The sequence below is a fragment of the Pollicipes pollicipes genome, unplaced genomic scaffold, assembly GCF_011947565.3.
Source record: "Pollicipes pollicipes isolate AB1234 unplaced genomic scaffold, Ppol_2.1 Scaffold_4881;HRSCAF=5763_pilon_pilon_pilon, whole genome shotgun sequence".
Taxonomy (NCBI): Eukaryota; Metazoa; Arthropoda; class Thecostraca; order Pollicipedomorpha; family Pollicipedidae; genus Pollicipes; species Pollicipes pollicipes.
The window spans coordinates 59,661,547-59,679,532 of record NW_023596576.1 but is presented as its reverse complement, the minus strand read 5'-3'; the positions used below and the strand labels follow the sequence as shown (position 1 = coordinate 59,679,532).

General features: G+C 54.4%; 2 protein-coding genes across 7 annotated transcripts; both read left to right on the top strand.

The window, feature by feature from the left end:
- The first annotated feature begins 1,440 nt into the window (after positions 1 to 1,440).
- Positions 1,441 to 6,273, top strand: LOC119101329 (xanthine dehydrogenase). Of its 3 annotated transcripts, none has more exons than XR_005094543.1 (5): positions 1,441 to 1,462; positions 2,231 to 2,327; positions 4,013 to 4,120; positions 4,757 to 4,877; positions 5,914 to 6,273. XR_005094543.1 is itself a non-coding variant. In XM_037224635.1 (4 exons), the coding sequence occupies exons 2-4, from the start codon at positions 2,258 to 2,260 to the stop codon at positions 4,825 to 4,827; spliced, it is 249 nt and encodes an 82-aa protein (XP_037080530.1). In that variant the 5' UTR covers positions 1,442 to 1,462; positions 2,231 to 2,257; the 3' UTR covers positions 4,828 to 5,617. The 3 variants fall into 3 exon arrangements, 1 of the variants encoding a protein (XP_037080530.1); XR_005094542.1 differs by having other exon boundaries at positions 4,757 to 4,884; positions 5,627 to 6,273; XM_037224635.1 differs by lacking the exon at positions 5,914 to 6,273 and having other exon boundaries at positions 1,442 to 1,462; positions 4,757 to 5,617.
- A 2,143-nt stretch (positions 6,274 to 8,416) lies between these two features.
- Positions 8,417 to 17,488, top strand: LOC119101323 (COP9 signalosome complex subunit 2). 4 transcript variants are annotated; one of them, XM_037224626.1, is made up of 10 exons: positions 8,417 to 8,426; positions 9,571 to 9,656; positions 10,091 to 10,285; positions 11,524 to 11,649; positions 12,013 to 12,180; positions 12,963 to 13,137; positions 13,824 to 13,962; positions 15,052 to 15,242; positions 15,671 to 15,812; positions 16,230 to 17,488. In XM_037224626.1, exons 2-10 carry the CDS (start codon positions 9,603 to 9,605, stop codon positions 16,372 to 16,374), a joined length of 1,335 nt encoding a protein of 444 aa, XP_037080521.1. In that variant the 5' UTR covers positions 8,417 to 8,426; positions 9,571 to 9,602; the 3' UTR covers positions 16,375 to 17,488. The 4 variants fall into 4 exon arrangements, with proteins under 4 accessions (XP_037080521.1, XP_037080517.1, XP_037080518.1 ...); XM_037224622.1 differs by having other exon boundaries at positions 8,417 to 8,453; XM_037224623.1 differs by lacking the exon at positions 8,417 to 8,426 and adding an exon at positions 8,428 to 8,446.
- Positions 17,489 to 17,986: the final 498 nt, after the last annotated feature.

Below are 17,986 nucleotides of genomic sequence, written 5' to 3'. Positions count from 1 at the left end.
AACGCGCCACAACGCTGCCTGTTCCGCCTACGTCAGCGCTGCGCCCGCCTCTTTGGCCGGTCGTCCCCCACTCGTCTAGGACGTCCCGCAAGCCCCCGCCTCCTGCCCCGCCTCTCTGGCGGTCGTCCCCCACTCGTCTGGGGCGTCCCGCGAGCCCCCGCCTCCCCCCTCCTCTTTGGCCGGTCGTCCCCCACTAGTCTAGAACGTCCCGCGAGCCCCCGCCTCCCCCGCCCTCATCTCTGGCCGGTCGTCCCCCACTCGTCTAGGACGTCCCGCAAGCATCCGCCTCCCGCCAGCTTCTCTGGCCGGTCGTCCCCCACTCGTCTAGGACGTCCCGCGAGCCCCCGCCTCCCGCCAGCTTCTCTGGCTGGTCGTCCCCCGCTCGTCTAGGACGCCCCGCAAGCCCCCGCCTCCCGCCCTCATCTCTGGCCGGTCCTCCCCCACTCGTCCAGGGCGTCCCGCGAGCCCCCGCCTCCCGCCCTCCTCTCTGGCCCGGTCGTCCCCCACTCGTCTAGGGCGTCCCGCGAGCCCCGCCCTCAGCCCTCCTCTTGGCCGGTCGTCCCCCCACTCGTCTAGGACGTCCCCGCGAGCGCCCCGCCTCCCGCCACTCCCTCTTTTGGCCGGTCGTCCCCCACATCGTCTAGGACGTCCCGCAAGCCCTCGCCTCCCGCCCGCCTCTCTGGCCGGTCGTCCCCCACTCGTCCATGGCGTCCCGCGAGCCCCCGCCTCCCGCCCTCCTCTCTGGCCGGTCGTCCCCCACTCGTCCAGGGCGTCCCGCTGAGCCCCCCGCCTCCCGCCCTCCTCTCTGCCGGTTCGTCCCCCACTCGTCCAGGGCGTCCCGCGAGCCCCCGCCTCCCGCCCTCCTCTCCGGGCCGGTCGTCCCCCCACTCGTCCAGGGCGTCCCGCGAGCCACCGCCTCCAGCCCTCCTCTATGGCCGGTCGTCCCCCCACTCGTCGTCTAGGGCGTCCCGCGAGCCCCCGCCTCCAGCCCTCCTCTTTGGCCGGTCGTCCCCCACTCGTCTAGGACGTCCCTCAAGACCTCAACTATGCCCTCCCGCCCTCCTCTTTGCCGGTCGTCCCCCACTCGTCTAGGACGTCCCCGCAAGCCCTCGCCTCCCGCCCTCCTCTCTGGCCGGTCTGTCCCCCCACTCGTCTAGGACGTCCCGCGAGCCCCGACTCACGCCCGTCCCTGGGCGTTCGCAGTCAGTCGCCGCCGGCGGGGCGCGCCGCCCGACATGTACACAGTCTGGGGTCTGACGGCGGTTGAGGCCGAGCTGGACGTGCTGACCGGCGAGAGTCTGTTGCACCGCGCCGACGTCATGGAGGACGCCGGTCAGCCGCTCTCGCCGGCCGTCGACGTGGGCCAGTGGAGGGCGCGTTCGCGTACGGCGTCGGCCTGATGATGACCGAGCGGTACCGCTTCCACCCGGAGACCGGCCGTCGGCTCACCAACCGTGCCTGGGTGAGAGCAGCCGCACGCGCGCTCGCCTACCCACTGTGCTCCTGCACACCTGATGCTAACTTGCGCCTGTTGTTCCTCTGGATGATTTCTCCCACTATTTCCCCCTTACTCATTTTTTATATCTCGCACTTTATCTCGTGCTCTTTTGGTTTTGTTTTTCTTTGCTTTCTGTTTCGTTTCGTTTTCGTTTTCCACGCCCCATGAGTGTAAAAGTGTTTTGATTACATTTGAGTTGCAAACGCAACAGCTTGCTTCCCGGGTGAAAATCATTTTATATACGTACGTCATGATTTTTCTTTCCATAGAGAAGCTATTATCCCTTTCTATTTCCATAGGCATATCATCATTTTCCTCTCTACGAAGGCATTCTATTCCCTCCTTTCAGCGGCGCAGTTTTCTTTTTAGCCAGGGAGGATTTAAGCTTCGCAACATGATTTTCAGTTTTCCACATTTCATGAAAAAGTGGGTAAAATCTGGTGGGAAGCGTGGTTGTCAGTAAATTTTGGGGGCAACTTGGGTTGTTTTTCACTTTTTGGTCTGCCTGACTTATTTTGCGAAATTACGCCCCTGCCCCTTCCCATGGAGACATGGGTTTAGTTGATTTTGGCGGACATAAACGCTTTCCACTTGCATGGAAACAATGTAATTTTACCTGGTCGCGAGACTTTTATCACCCATTTGATCTGGTGGAAGGGTGTTAATATAAATGGTGATGTGCTTGTTAGAACTTGACGAAGATGTCTTGCTTTCGTGCTTATACCATTACAGAATTACTACGTTCCCACTCACAAGGACATGCCAAGAGACTTCAGGGTCAAGCTGCTCAAGAACAACAGGAATCCGGTCGGAATATTCAACTCCAAGGGTAAGATCCGCTCTAAGGTTTTGGCCGGTCGTGTAGCTACGACGACCTAACGCCCTTTTTCAGATTCCTGGGGTTTAACCTCCTCTGCCCCCCCCCCCCCCGCCCGCTTAGCTCAGAGTGGAATTTTTTTTGACAAACTAGTCTCTGCTCGTCCTGTCGGTGATATTCACGTATGCTGGAGCTGAGCAGACACCGGACTGACCAGTCCCCATCCGGAGCATGGTCGCATTCCGTTCTGTCCGTCCCGTCCCACGGTCACAGTACGTCCCGTCCGTCCCGTCCCACGGTTACAGCACGTCCAGTCCGCCCCGTCCCACGGCTACAGCACGACCCGTTCGCCCCGCCCCACGGTCACAATATATCCAGTCCGTCCCGTCTCACGGTCACAGTCCGTTCCGTCCGTCCCGTCCCACGGTCACAATATACCCAGTCCGTCCCGTCCCACGGTCACAGTCCGTTCCGTCCGTCCCGTCCCACGGTTACAGCACGTCCAGTCCGCCCCGTCCCACGGTTACAGCACGACCCGTTCGCCCCGCCCCACGGTCACAATATACCCAGTCCGCCCCGCCCCACGGTCACAGTACGTCTAGTCCGCCCCGTCCCACGGTCACAGTACATCCAGCCCGCCCCGTTCCACGGCTACAGCATGACCCGTTCGCCCCGCCCCACGGCCACAATATACCCAGTCCGTCCCGTCCCACGGTCACAGTCCGTCCAATCCGTCCCGTCCCACGGTCACAGTACGTTCTGTCCGTCTCGTGCCACAGTCATAGCACATCCCGTCCGTCCCGTCCGTCCCGTCCCACGGTCACACAACGTCCCGTTTATCCATTCCCACGGTCTCAGGACGTCACGTTCGTTCCGTCCCCCGGTCAAAGTGCGTACCAATAGCTCGGATGGTTAGAGAGTCTTCCTTCTGATCCACCAACCCTTGGCAGGGTGGGCTCAAGTCGCTTTAAGCGCTCACCATTTGCCCTTGACGGAAATGGCCTGCGGCGGGTGGCAGAGGCCGTGCTTCCAGTGACGTCAGAGGGCGGGACGGACCGTGACGAGCGTCGCGGCAATTTAAACTTCTGTCAATAGATGCTGCCGCTGACCTGACATTGCCGATCGGGTGATGGGGGTCAGTGCTCAGACGACAAGCACTGCCTATTGTGAGCACTGGCAGAGCTTGAACCAGAAATACATCCATTCAAAATGCTCGGATTAAATATCGCATACAAATGTTATCTTAATTTTGATGGCGACATTCTTCGAAAATGTTCCTTTAAAAGACTACCTGGAGCAGCATTTGAGCCAGTGTGCTGGTGGTCATGCCTGTGATGTCACTCATCATGCCTCCCTGATCCTGCAGACCACTGTATGAACTGAGGCTCTGTTTCTCTGCCGGGTGCCGGTGATGTTGGTGACGTTGTTGGACTTGTTTACCCCGCTAACCTCCATATTCCCGTTGGCCCCTGGTGACACCTTTATCTGTGTGACGCTGTTGACCGCTGTAGTCTTGCTAATCTCTGTCCTCTGTTTGGACCTCGGGCTCAGTCTGGTTAACATCCATGGCCCTGATGAGCTAGTTTATACTGTTGACCCCGGCGATCCGTTGATCCTGTTTTTTATTGATTTTGATGAACCCGTCACCTGTCAGCCCCCCGGTGACCCTGCTGACCTCAGTGACCTGGGGCCGACAGCCACGGGCGAGCCGGCAGTCTGCATGAGCGTGGCCTGCCTGCTGGCGCTGCGCCAAGCCGTGGCCGAGGCGCGCCGAGAGGCCAGCCTTCACGCCTGGTTCCAGTTCGGTAAGCGACGCGACGCATCGCTGGTTCTCGCGAAACTCACCGGGACTCGGTTCAGGATAGGTAGCTCGACGGACGGTTAGTCTGTGTTTAGTGCAGCACCCAATGGCCGCTTCTCGATAAGCTGCTGGCTATCGCACACCGAGTTGCCGGGATTTAAGCATGAATAAGAGGCAGGAGACATTTTTCCCCCTATGGATCCAAGGGAAGAAATTACGATCTGCTGGCACTCTCGGACTCGACTGCACTACTCTGGACTATTGGACTGGACTATTGGTCTGCACTACTCTGCACTATTCTGCACTACTCTGCACCATTCTGCACTACTCTGCACCACTTTGCACTACTCTGCACTACTCTGGAGTACTGGACTGCACCACTCTCGGGATAAACCGTGGGCTGGCGCAAGGCTATCTAACGGGCTGGCGTATCCAGTGAGTCCTCCTACACGTATGCCTTGCAGGAACAGTAGTTAATGATACGTTCCATAGGGTAAAACTAGGGTCACTGCCGTGCTTTCCAGCTGGCGTCATTTTGTCCGTCCCCCGTTCCTTTCCGCCCCATGGCCCCTCTCAAACACGCCCAATGGCGCCTGTCGAGCATTGTCTTGCCATAATGACAGCGTCCACGGTCCGACAGATTCGCCAGCAACGCCCGAAAGGACGCAGATGGCGTGCGACGTGGGGGTCGAAGAGCTCGTGCTGGCCTAGAGGGGCCGCGCCGCTCCTGCTGGCCGGGGTGTTCGCTCGACCACAGATCAGTGAGAGGTGGAGTGACGGCGGGCGCGTCTGCACGCTATCGGTCGCACGCGGAGATCTCTCCCACGTCCGGAGAATTTCAAGGCGACCGCGGGTGGTGGTGGGAGAGACCGTGAAGGGTTTACGAAGCGAGTTATGAAATTGAGTGCATGTGCTGGTCTTCATAGCTTCTATTAGGGGTAAGTTTATACGTAAAGGAGCCTATGAAAAGGATGGGATGTCAATTTTGAAGTTTGCTTCGGAGAGATATCGCTGCCCCATGGTGCTTGGGTGCTAATGAATGCTTACATTACAGTTATAGACATTAATCTCCTTATGTATGTTTCGGCTTGGAGCAACCACTTTCCGACTGGTGGATACAGCTTAATATGTACTGCGAACTTTTCACACGTATCTTAGATTCGAGCAACCATTTTTACTCATGATCTTGCGAAACATTTCCAAGCATCATACATTCGAGCAACATTTATAATCGACCGATGAACAAATGCTTGCGTGCTTGAAATGAGATTAAGAATCGACAGACGCCCTGCAAATGGCCAACCACCTTTCACCACGCCATTCCAAATCACCGTGGGGTATGACATGGAAACCGCCGTCCGCCAAAAACATCGAATTTACCTACATATCCACTACCCATACTACGCCAGTCCCGCCCTCGGCTGCCGCCCGGAGCATCATGAGACGTGCTAAGCCCGGCTGCCGGCGGCCTGCACGTGGTGTGGCAGGCGCTGTGCGCCCTCCCGACCAGTCCCGGCTGCCGGCGGCCTGCACGTGGTGTGGCAAGTGTCATGCGCCCTCCTCACCAGTCCCGGCTGCCGGCCTGCCTATGGTGTGGCAGGCGTCGTGCGCCCTCCTCACCAGTCCCGGCTGCCGGCGGCCTGCACGTGATGTGGCAAGTGTCGTGCGCCCTCCTCACCAGTCCCGGCTGCCGGCGGCCTGCACGTGATGGGGCAAGTGTCATGCGCCCTCCCCACCAGTCCCGGCTGCCGGCGGCTTGCACGTGATGTGACAAGTGTCATACGCTCTCCTCACCAGTCCCGGCTGCCGGCGGCCTGCACGTGGTCCAGCAGGTGTCGCACGCCCTCCCGACCAGTCCCGGCTGTCGGCAGCCTGCACGTGGTCCAGCAGGTGTCGTGCGCCCTCCCGATCAGTCCCGGCTGCCGGCGGCCTGCACGTGATGTGGCGGGTGTCGTGCGTCCTCCCGACCAGTCCCGGCAGCAGCGTGCGGCGGGCCTCGGCTACGCAGCAATCGTCGCCGAAGCAGCCGTGCACAGTGCGCTCATGTCATGTATTGCATTCATACAATGGATTCCAACAGACACACGGGCAAACACAGCTGAACTCGTGTACCTCATTTGTAAGTGCTCGCCAGTACACGGAATACATACTCTTGGATACCGGTTCAGAACGCTGCGCTGCGCCAGGCGTCGTAACCAGAAGCGCCGGCATGCAACCAGACATGGAACTGCACCGTGCATGGTGTGAACGGCCAACGCGACGCCGCGTCAGACTCAAGGCCGCGGCGTGCTCATCAACTGCGATTGATACTGCAAGGTAGACCTTCGGCTAGAGCAAACTCGCGAGACCGGACGCGGTCACACCCTGCCAAAGAAAGCGTCACAGAACAAACAACATCCACGAACAATGCACAAAAAGCATGATGGACTGCTTGTCCAACAGCGGCAGATACAGCTCGTCAACACACTGTGATAGCAACAGCAAGAAAACATCCATTACGACCGCGGCGGCAAACGGTAAGAATCAGGGCGAATATATTGTTCCTGGCGGAGGATGCCGAGCAAACAATGCTGTTTGATCGCTCGTTAAGAACATCACCACGTTCTCGCTCAAAACTCATCGGCTTCAAGCTAACGCGATTCGGTCGGCACAGCCCAGATCATTGAATTGACAACCGCAGGTCAACGTCATCTCTCTAAACAAGTACAGAACAGACAGCGAAATCAATGGACACCTCGCACACAGCGCAGCTTCATGCTTGACGGTCGGTGGAAACACAACCCAGTTGACGTGTGACTGGTGAGCCGTGTCAGGTGCCCGAGACATGGAGTCCCCGTGCCATGGCACCCAAGGCATGCCCCAGCCCCGCTGGGTCCGCAGCCGGTGGCCTTTGGTTTCGCGTTTTCTAAATTCAAAGCCACTGTCTTTGGCTTCGGTTTGGCGTGTAAAAATTTGACAGTAGGGAGGGCGACAGGTTGCTGACGCTGATACTGCACCACCAGCGCTTGAAACTAGCCGTCCAGTGATAGCAGTTGTTATTATAGCAAAGGTCACGGAGTGCATGGCGATCGCAAACCAGAATGTTGACGCTCAGACCATTCGGATAAAAAAGCCACCACCTGTGTCGAATCAGAACCTTACGACAGGCCACTAGCTGGCTGTAAGGTATCCGTAAAGGGGCAGGACTGGCAGACTTTCTGGTCTCTTTTCCTTTTTGACACAACGTTATCATGGGCAGAAACTATGTAACAAAACGCACACACAGTCGGGTATCCCAGATCGGGCGCGCATACCTGCGACCGAGAAGCGAAGGCACCTATAAGAAAACACCCAAAGTGAGAGAGCGTGAGCCTCAAATGACGCCATGAATGAACGATGAACAATATATACACTATAGATATATACTCTGGATGGCTGGATTACACCAGAGAGATAATCGTATCTTATAACGCAGGCTTTGTCACGCAAGCTCTAAAATGACCAAAGTCTGGTAACTTTTTGTAAACGGAGGGGGGGGGGGTACACTAACCTCCAGGTGGCACCAAAGCGAAACGTGGCCCTTCCCTCGATGAAGTACAAGACTTGGATGCGGATATACTGGCCGCAATTAGCAATGCGTAGTCAAGGGGTGATTTGAGCAAAAAAGTTAATGCAGGCCAATGCACAATTCACATTGACGACCAACACCACCCACGCAATGGCATCGTGCGCATACGGTCCTACCCGCAAAACATGGCTAAAAATAATTTGAACTGAGCGCCGTACCTACTCAAGCCACCACTACTGCTGTGCTACCAACAATGGGTGAGACACTGTCGGGGGCTTGACGGAGCGAAAATGGATTCCGTAATCAGGCGGTCACAGGCGTCGATAGGTGCCGAGACTGCTTGATGTGCCTGCCAGCGAACGTATGTTCTGGGGCAAGCACCGGTACCACCGGCCTATTGCCGGTCGTTACGGTCTCGCAGAGAGGCCGCATCGGCCGGGACAGCAGCGACCGTGACCGCCTTATGGCCGGCGGCGATGGCGGCAAGAGGTGGCGGCGGCTACAGCGACGGATATGAGGACGCTGAATGTAAGATCCATATGCGTTATGTGGCACAATATGGTGCACGTGCGGGATATAGCACAAGACATCCGGCGGCTGAGATCATGGCCGTCAATTCGGTGTTCATTATGGGCCACCGAGAAGGCGACTTCCAATGACGTCACGCAGTGGCCTTTATAGAGTGTAAACAAATCGCTTTGATGACTTTGCGTCGTATATTGCGCCCTGGTCGCCTTCAGCGGCTTTCAGCGCAAGGCTGCACGTACCGGCTGCGGTGGCTGGGTTCGAGGTTTGTGTGGTATTTGAGCTGGGGTTTGCGCGAGATTTTTGTATGTTCGCACTTGCTGTCCCCTAGGGTTGTTAGTGGGCATAAGCTTGATGCTTACAACGATCCCCCAGATTCTTTGATGGTCTATAAGTTTGATGCGTAGCCACCCTGCCTTTTGGAGGGTGAATAGACGGAGATAGCTCAGTTTGTGGTGTAAACATAGCTGAAACTCAAATAACATCCAGTCTTTCTCAGGGCTTCATACCACCTGATGACTGATTTAGAGTTAACTGGCTGAAAGATGTACACACCAGATGAAGATGATAGTGAGAATGCTGTTTTCCACGTGCTAGTTGGAGTGGTACCTTGAAAGACTTATGGCTTCCTTAAGTACAAAAAGAATTTAAAGGCTGAAGAAAAAATACATTGTCCTGTAGCTTCATAAGGATGGCAAATAATTTTTTGGCCGTTTGAACCACTCGGCACAATTTGTAAGCTGTAATTCAGGCTCATTTATTTCAACAGGAATCATGTTGTGCACAATGGGACCACATTTGGTACACATATATGCTGCAAAGCCATGGATATATAATGTTGTCTGGACTTCTTCTTCAATATGTACACTGATGATGTGATTGTACAACTTGAATTCTGACCAATATGCAACTTGCTAAGGTAATGTTTCAACCATGACTCATCACAAATGTGGAGCCAGTTCCAACTATACCTGCAGTCAGGTGTAAATATTCTCAGTTGTTCCTGAAGCTTTGAGACACAATTTTTTCAGGTTTCCACTATGGGGGGGGTGCAGGAAGTGGTGCTCCCCTCCATTGCATCTCCAAAAGTGCAGGATTTTGTAGTTACCACTGAGAAAATGTTATTTGTTTTATCACCTCATGCTTTTTCACCCAAGACAACTTTTTATGGCACCTTAGTCATTACCTATTTCTGGCAAGCCTTGCAGCAGAAGTTTGATGATGCAGTCAAAATTTGTACTGCTTTGGACAGATATGGACCTCTAGTTAACTTCTAGAATGTTTTGAATTCCATGTGCTGTTTTATATGCTGACCATTTGATGTAATAATTTTAGTTAGATACTCAGTGTGAATCATACATCACATGTGCAATATTTTTCAGCATCAAGAAAACACCAGAAAAACAAAACAACCATGTCAGATGCAGAGGTAGACTTCATGTGCGATGATGATGAAGATTATGACTTGGTGAGTTTGAACTGATTCTGATCATGAACCAGGATGTATTTCATCTTTTGCCTCATTTCTTGGCTGTTTGTACTTTGTGGCATTCTTTAAAAATATTAAACTGGTATATAATTGCCATCAGCATATGGATTTTTAAAATTTAAATACAAACTGCTGGTCCTTCAAAAATGATGACATGTTTAATGCTGAGCTACCCAATGCATAGCTTGCACTTAATTGTTTGCCCTTCCTGTCATGGCCCACTAGCTGCTAATTCAGGTTGAGTTACATTGTCAGATAGACAATGTAGTCTGACCTGAACTGAGAGCATACATATGTAATCTGTAGCTGGCAGCTGCATGACCAGGCTACTCTGCTGTGATGCCCCACAACAATATGTGTCATTCGCTGCCCCCTGTGTGCCTAATTACCACCCCCTCCCCATTGCCTCGTAGGAATACTCGGAGGATAGTAACTCAGAGCCAGACGTGGACTTGGAAAACCAGTACTACAATTCCAAAGCACAGAAGGAGGAAGACCCCACCGCGGCATTGGCCGCCTTCAAGAAAGTCCTCGACTTGGAGGGTGGCGACAAGGGCGAGTGGGGCTTCAAGGCGCTCAAGCAGATGATCAAGATTAACTTCAGACTGGTGAGTGTGGCACTTTGCTGTGGCCTTGACGATCGATGAGCGCCAAGGGCAGCTGGTTTGGAATTGCACAGCATCTGCCAGGGGCGAGGCTGGAGGCGTCTTGGCAAGGCCTGGCAGGTGCTGGCGATCCAGAACAGGGGACTGCATGCCACTGGCCATGTCAAGGGAGGTTATTGTTAGGCTTGTATTTGGTAGCATCAGGGCTTCGCTTCGACATATCTTTACATGCAGCTGTTCTTAAAGCTGGTGGGATACCAAAAAATAAATCTGAAGAGGCTGTCTGACATTTGAGCTTCAGTCTTTGAACATCTGGAAAGGATTGTTATATGCCTGCTTGAGGTGCATAACCTCCACCTTTGTTAACGCCTCCTATGTCCTGCGCTGGGTGAAATCTGCAGCGAGCAACTCAGTGATGGCCGCAGCTGCCGCTTCGATCCCCCCCCCCCCCCCCTCCTTCCTCACACCCGTTTCGCTGCAGAGGATCCCTGATAACCCTGCGAAGTGCAAGGCTGGATATTTTACTCTGCGGAGACCATTTGCTGAGTGCCAATGGCTGACAGGGGCTGGACTGGTGGGATTTCACGCCTGTCGTTCGCAAAAAGCAACCGGGCAGATCACGTACCTCGTGACGGCTGCTACGCCGCAGTCTCGATGACGGAGTCGCATCCGAAGGCTTAAACTATTGCAAAGTTCTGGGCTGCGTTATGCCGGCCGTTTTTCAGTCGAGGCCTCCCAAGGCTTTTGCCAGGGCTGTGTTCCAGGATTTTCTGATATGTCCGCCAGGTCGGATCACCCATGTGCCCTGGGTCACACGAATTGGGCCCGTTCTGCATGTTGTGGCTGTATTTCCTTGTGTGCATCGTATCTCCGTCGACGCGGAAAGAGGGCGTGTTTGCTGTCACCGGCGCCATTGCGAATTCGTGGATGCGTGCTGTGTGGTGTTAGTAAGTGGCTGGGAGGTTGGAGTGTTTGCTTTGGGAAGAACGTCAGTTCTGAAACTGCTGGTTTATCCGCTCCCGCCAGGGTGTGGGGGTTTTAGCGGTGACTTGCGTCGATAAGAAATACACAATAATATTGACACACTCTATGTGTGCCAGACATTTTGTTCTCTTCAAATTGACGATTTCGGATTTTTATTCTGGTCAAATTAATCTCGATTGAACCGACTGTCTGGAGTGGTTTGTACTGTCGGGTAAGTCATCCATATTGACATTGTTACGTATCTTTTCTGTCGTCAGGGCAACTACACGGAGATGATGAACCACTACAAACAGCTTCTTCAGTACATCAAGTCTGCTGTGACTAGGAACTATAGTGAGAAGTCAATAAACTCTATATTGGACTACATATCTACATCCAAGCAGGTAGGCACTGGTGTGGGGGTTGCCCACACGTTCCCGGAATTTGCATGGCCGCCGTTGTCCGAGTTCTCGGCGGGTAGTGAGGGCCCTCTGGCTGCCGGGTGCCGTGTGGGTGGAGGTGGTTCTTCGCAAGTTACCGGAACGACGTTGTCAGGAAGGAATGATGTCAGCCGACTCGAGCAAGCATTGCCAAAAGGCACAGATGAAAAGAATTGCTTCGCAATCGTCCCATTGTACAGTGTTGAATGGTTTGGTTGTTAGGAGGGAAGCTGTTCAATGCTCCCTGGCCGCCCGCTCTGGCTACCATCCAACTCTGCATGGCGTGGGGGCGTTTTCGTACCCACTAATAGGCTCTGTGTGTGACAGATGGAGCTACTGCAAGACTTCTACGAAACGACGTTGGAGGCCCTGAAGGATGCCAAAAACGACCGGCTGTGGTTCAAAACCAACACCAAGCTCGGCAAGCTGTACTTTGACCGCGGGGACTACGCCAAACTGCAGAAGATCCTCAAACAGCTGCATCTGTCGTGCCAGGTGGGCTCACGTCGGCTACGTCGGATCGTTGCGTGGTGGTCGGAGCTAGCAGACTTTTGCGTGCTTTTTTTGCTTGTGGCGGAGTCTGTTGGCATAGATGGTGGCAGCACAGCGTCAGTGACGATATGGGGCCTCTGATATCGCCTCTTCTGTAATATGGCCTGTCTGCTTTGCAACATGTCTCTCTGCTCAGTGTGACACTGCGGTCGGCATTGTTGACGCGCTCACGGTAGTTGTAAGCGCTTTAAGACATCGTTCATGCGAGTTTGACTGGGCATTTGCTGGTATGCCTGAAGTAATACGGTGCCCGTCCAGCATCACAGCACTATTTTGCGGGAAATTCACACCTTAAAATAGATGCTCGTATACTAAAGCGATAGACTAGGAACAATAGCTTTGTTTTAGGTATGTGGAAGGTTATGACAAGGTTCTCTCGATTCATCCGGTATCTTTCGTTTTGCCAGGAGTTTATTCACTGCGCTGAGGTGTTTCCATGTAGTTTTTTTATCAGCTTGTGTCCTCTGGGAGGCGAGCACGGGTAGTGGTGCCTGCTCTACGGCAGTGTCGTCCTGCACGTAAATTGTGGCCGGGTTTCGCCCGAAGTAAATAAGTAAGAATGACGGTATTTCAGTTGTTCGAGCTCTGTTGACATTTGGTTGGTCGAATGCCTTAAAGGGTCTCCCCTGCGGAGGTGCCGGTGATCACGGCTCTGCGTTTGCTTCAGCTGGCGCTGTGTCTGTGACCGCTCATGCCTGACTGTAACTCGGTACGCCCGGCGACAGACCGATGCCGGCGAGGACGACATGAAGAAGGGCACGCAGCTGCTGGAGATCTACGCGCTCGAGATCCAGATGTACACGGCGCAGAAGAACAACAAGAAGCTGAAGGCGCTGTACGAGCAGTCCCTGCACATCAAGTCGGCCATCCCACACCCGCTCATCATGGGCGTCATCCGAGGTGGGCAGAGTTGTCTCTCACCTCCCGCCACCATACGGTCCCATGGAACAAAGGTGACCAGATCCTGGTAAGCCAGGTGTTACAGTAGTCTGTGGGTCTGATTAGTGGTGATTGTTAGGGGAGATTGGCCTTTGTGGAACTCCTACTAGGCGTGCCGCGGCTTTTTCATGGGCAGAGGCTAAATGGGGCTAAACCAGGCTGCATGACATTAAGTTTCACGATGACCCCGTTCACATGCACAAGTATATGGTGTGCTTGCATTTCCCTGCCCACCTGTCTTGGTGGGTCCGTTAATCGTCAGCTAGGCGCGTTATTGAGGACGCGTTTAGGCAGCAAATCCGTCTGACACGGGACATCCTGACAGAGCTGTGGGACATGCAACTCGAACCAGGGGTCCTTGAAAATGTGACCCATGTGTACATGCAATTTGGACATGAGAGCTGGAGCGTTTTGAACAGCGATGTCAGACCAGATTGTCATTAAGTTTCGTACTACGGTTGTCGCCCGATTTGCTCCAAATAGTATGGGCACACTCATCACATCTACACATTGTGAAGTGGTCTACCGCTGGCGAATGTTCTGGCAGGTATGGTGAGAACCGCCAGAGGTCGCCCAAGTACTCTTGTTTTTTAAGGGACGTGGTAATCAAGCGTGTTGTTTAACTGTAGGAGCTTGATTGTTCCCAGAATGCGGCGGAAAGATGCATCTCCGTGAGGGAGAGTTCGAGAAGGCGCACACGGACTTCTTCGAGGCTTTCAAAAACTATGACGAGTCGGGCAGCCCACGACGAACGACGTGCCTGAAGTACCTTGTCCTCGCCAACATGTGAGCAGTTTTCGTTGGCAAGTGTAATGGGTTCTATTCCACCGCATCGCCTACGTGGCCTTCTAGAGGGACCGCCCCACCTTTTGAGCATTTTTGAAAAACCCACCGCTGAAACCTCAGAACTCGTTATGTGTAGTGATAGAACTGGGTAGTGCCACTGCAGTACAATTAAGGTAAAGAAGAGGTAAATTTGAATTATTTTGGAGCACAAATTACGCTGTCAAGATGTTGTCGCCGCGCCACACCTGTTTGTTTCCTGATGATCCCAGAGTAAAGCCCTATTCCGCGCGACAGCTGATGACGGCAGAGTCTGCTAACGGCCGTCGTCAGCGGTTGCGGACTAAAGGTCCAGTTTTGAGCTGTTTTAACCTGCGCATTGCGGCACGCGGGCTTAAAAGTGACGCCTCTTCTGGAATGATTAACGTCAGTTCAAATGAACGTTTGTGATTGGTATAACGGGTGGCGAAGATAGTTACCGAGGAGGGTATTGGTTGAAGTTTGAACCAGTGTCCGACCAGAGACCATGTGATGCGTCTGTTTCCCCAAAGCCAACGTGCGCTTCGAAAAGGGCCACTGTGTTAGACGTTGTAGTGGAGAAGTTAAAGCCATGGGATGACGTTTTGTGAAATTTACGGGATAATCGTCCTATATTTGTATATCTTTCCCGAAATGGAATGTTCCAAGCTTTCACAACTCTTGTTGCGCAAGCATTTGACAAATAGTGTATTGCAAACATCGTATGACACCCAAGTTGGAAAAACCACAAGTGGAAAGCATTACTTTCGTGGTGGTGACGAAGGAAGCCTACGCGATCTTTCTCGCCGGGGCTGTTACTTCAAAGCGAATTTCGGAGCAGTTCAGAAGCATGTCTTGAAGACGCGCGTTGCGATCAAATTGGACGCGTCTTGATGTAGCTATACAAAAAAGATGGCATACCCCCTGAAAGAAAAAGTACCTTGAAAGTTCGCCGCAAGACGAAACGTTTTTTAGTGCTCACTTACCTTTGAATAGCAGCTGTCTTGTGCATTCGTTACTTGGTTTGATCTTCTTTTTTCCCTGCTGTACAACAAATGTTGCATGTCGTTTCAGGCTGATGAAGTCGGACATCAACCCGTTCGACTCGCAGGAGGCCAAGCCGTACAAGAACGACCCGGAGATCCTTGCCATGACGAATCTCGTGTCCGCCTATCAGAACAACGATATCAACGAGTTTGAGAAGATCCTGAAAACCAACCGGAAAAACATCATGGACGACCTGTTTATCCGGGAGCACATTGAGGGTGGGTGAACTCAGGGCACAGGGGCCGTCGTGGGTGGTTGTGCGCGATTGGCGGTATCTCAGTGTGTGGTTGGAGTGCGAACTGATGTCTGTTGTGTATAAGTTGACAAGTATGGTTCTTAGTGATGTTTTTTTTTTGCGTATTTACCTCGTTTGGTTTGATGTAGTTCTAAGGTACAAAGTTGGCATAGCTCCATCTATTTATGTCTATTCTTATTGGATATTATTTCAGTATTTTGTATATGATGTGCTTTCGTTTCATTTTATATCAAAGGAACTGGCGTTGCTGGTGTCTAAGCCCTGTGCAAATATTGATGCGGCGATAGTCTGCCCTTGATGCGACGAGGTCTCGGTTGGCTGTGTGTTTGCTCGGTGCTGTACGAAGTATCTCCCATTCGGGTCTGATTTCGTCATATCATCGTTCTCCAGACCTGCTGCGGAACATCCGTACCCAGGTGCTGGTGAAGCTGATCAAGCCGTACACGCGGATACAGATCCCGTCCATCTCCAAGGAGCTCAACATCGACGTGGTGGAGGTGGAGAACCTGCTGGTCTCCTGCATCCTCGACAAGTGAGTCTGCGACAAATTCAAGTGCCTTGAGTTATCGGCGGCGGGTTTGGCCATGGCAAACGTACGCCTGACCATGGACATGGCGCGAAGTGGTGGTGGAAAACACAGTGCAGGCTCACGGACAGCCCCGTCAACAGCCGTCTTTCCACCGGCGGAGACGGCCGATCGGTGATATTCAGGACATCCGGTGTCGAACAACTATTGCATCGAGTTGCCTGATGCATTGGCCTTTAGTCGCCATTTGGCGGCGCTGTGTTGACTGCATGCGTATGTACCTCACGACCAGCAGACACTGCAGGTGTTCGGTTGCGCTCGTGTAATGTAACGAGACAAATGTAGCTCGTGATTTCTGCGACCTGACCTGATCCGCGTAACTTGAGTCGTGACCGGACCTGACCCGGCCTGTCGCTCTCGCAGCACGATTGCGGGTAGCATCGACCAGGTGAACCAGGTGCTGGAGCTGGCGCGCGAGCCGCGCGAGACGCGCCGCTACAACATGGTGGACCTGTGGGCGCGCCAGCTGTCCTCCCTGCACGCCACCGTCGTCAACCGCATGATGTAGGCCCCGCCGGCGACAGGCGCGCGCCGCGGGACAGAACACGAGCGGCGCGGGGCTCAGCGGGCGCCGTGGACCGGTCCGGCGTGCCGCGGGGGTCGGTGGAGCGGGCGGCGGCGTGGCGCGGACCGCACAGGAGGTGTGGCGTTCAGGGAGCACGCCTGTCGCCGTCTCGACGGCGTCTCCCGGCAGCCGGCGGTCGGTCGACCGTGCGCTGGTCGCGCTGGAGCGGCCCGGCGGATCGGCGCGCGCCGCCGGTGGAGGTCTCCCGTCGGATGGTGCGCCGTCACCGTCACTAGTGCGGTGTCCGACGACGCCGGGGCTAGCGGACCGTACCAGCGTCCCCTGCCACGCCGCCGCCGGTGGAGGTCTCGCCGTCGGAGGGTGCACCGTCACCGTCACTAGTGCAGTGTCCGGCGAGGCCGGGACTGGCGGACCGTACCAGCGTCCCTGCCACGCCACCGCCGGTGGAGGTCTCGCCGTCGGAGGGTGCACCGTCACCGTCACTAGTGCAGTGTCCGGCGAGGCCGGGACTAGCGGACCGTACCAGCGTCCCTGCCACGCCGCCGCCGGTGGAGGTCTCGCCGTCGGAGGGTGCACCGTCACCGTCACTAGTGCGGTGTCCGGCGACGCCGTGACTAATGGACCGTACCAGCGTCCCCTGCCACGCCGCCGCCGGCCGCCCCGACCGCCTTCTTTCGGTGGAGATCCCCCTCACCGCAGTCTGCCACAGCCGGAGTAGTCGGTCGCCCGTCCTGACGGAGCTAGCTACGGCTACTGGGTTGCTGGTAGCTGGCCGAGTGTCGAAGCGAGCGGTTCTCGCACACGAATCCTTGTTGGACCTTTTACTTGGTGTTGGCCCGAGTCCCGTCTGCGCCGCGACAGCCTTGCGTTGGCGGCGCCTGTCAGCGGCGGCCAGCTGCGTATCAATCCAGTACTTGTGATAGTGGTGAAGAGGGCTCAGTCACCAGTAACTTGTCCATGCTCTGAACGGCGGATTGTTCACGGGCCCGGAAGGGAAGTGTGCATTTGATCGGAAGGTGTATGTGTTTGTACACTGTGCAATGGGATGCAGTACAGTGGACACGTTCGCGGGGACCGAGTGAGTACTTGTGTTTGTATATACATATTTTTTACAAAGCGTGTTTTTTCATTTCAAAAGGTTGGCAAAACTGGCACTTTAGATCAGGACGGGAATGCGGACTGATAGGGGCACATGCAGGATTTCACAACGGGTGGAGAAAGTAACACTGAAAACATTTCACCGGAAACCGAGCGTAGCGTTCCGTTGGCTCGCGCAATTTCTCACGTATCGTAAAGCAACATGCCTTGCCTTGTCCTTCTTCTACGCGTCTACCTGACACTTAAATTGCCGATATTTAATCGCGTACGCATGCATGCCATACATTTCATAAGGAATGGGATCACGTGCTTCTCGCCGAGGGTTGCCATGTGTGTGCGTCCCAGCAGATTGGCGCTCATAAGTGACCTTAGGTGTGAAGCCTATCAGATGGTGTGAGCACTTGCAGCTGAGGATAGCTGACGACCTGACATCGATACTGCGGGAAACACGCCGCACGTGTCACGTACAAATGCTATTTTCCTGATGTATTTCCCT

Excerpts from the sequence above, each read along its gene's own strand:
- LOC119101329 (XM_037224635.1), top strand. The coding sequence starts at position 2,258 with ATGCCAAGAGACTTCAGGGTCAAGCTGCTCAAGAACAACAGGAATCCG. Across the intron at positions 2,328-4,012 it reads CGGAATATTCAACTCCAAGG|CCACGGGCGAGCCGGCAGTC; the intron begins GTAAGATCCGCT and ends TGGGGCCGACAG. Across the intron at positions 4,121-4,756 it reads TCACGCCTGGTTCCAGTTCG|ATTCGCCAGCAACGCCCGAA; the intron begins GTAAGCGACGCG and ends ACGGTCCGACAG.
- LOC119101323 (XM_037224626.1), top strand. The coding sequence starts at position 9,603 with ATGTCAGATGCAGAGGTAGACTTCATGTGCGATGATGATGAAGATTAT. Across the intron at positions 12,181-12,962 it reads AGCTGCATCTGTCGTGCCAG|ACCGATGCCGGCGAGGACGA; the intron begins GTGGGCTCACGT and ends GCCCGGCGACAG. Across the intron at positions 13,963-15,051 it reads TACCTTGTCCTCGCCAACAT|GCTGATGAAGTCGGACATCA; the intron begins GTGAGCAGTTTT and ends ATGTCGTTTCAG.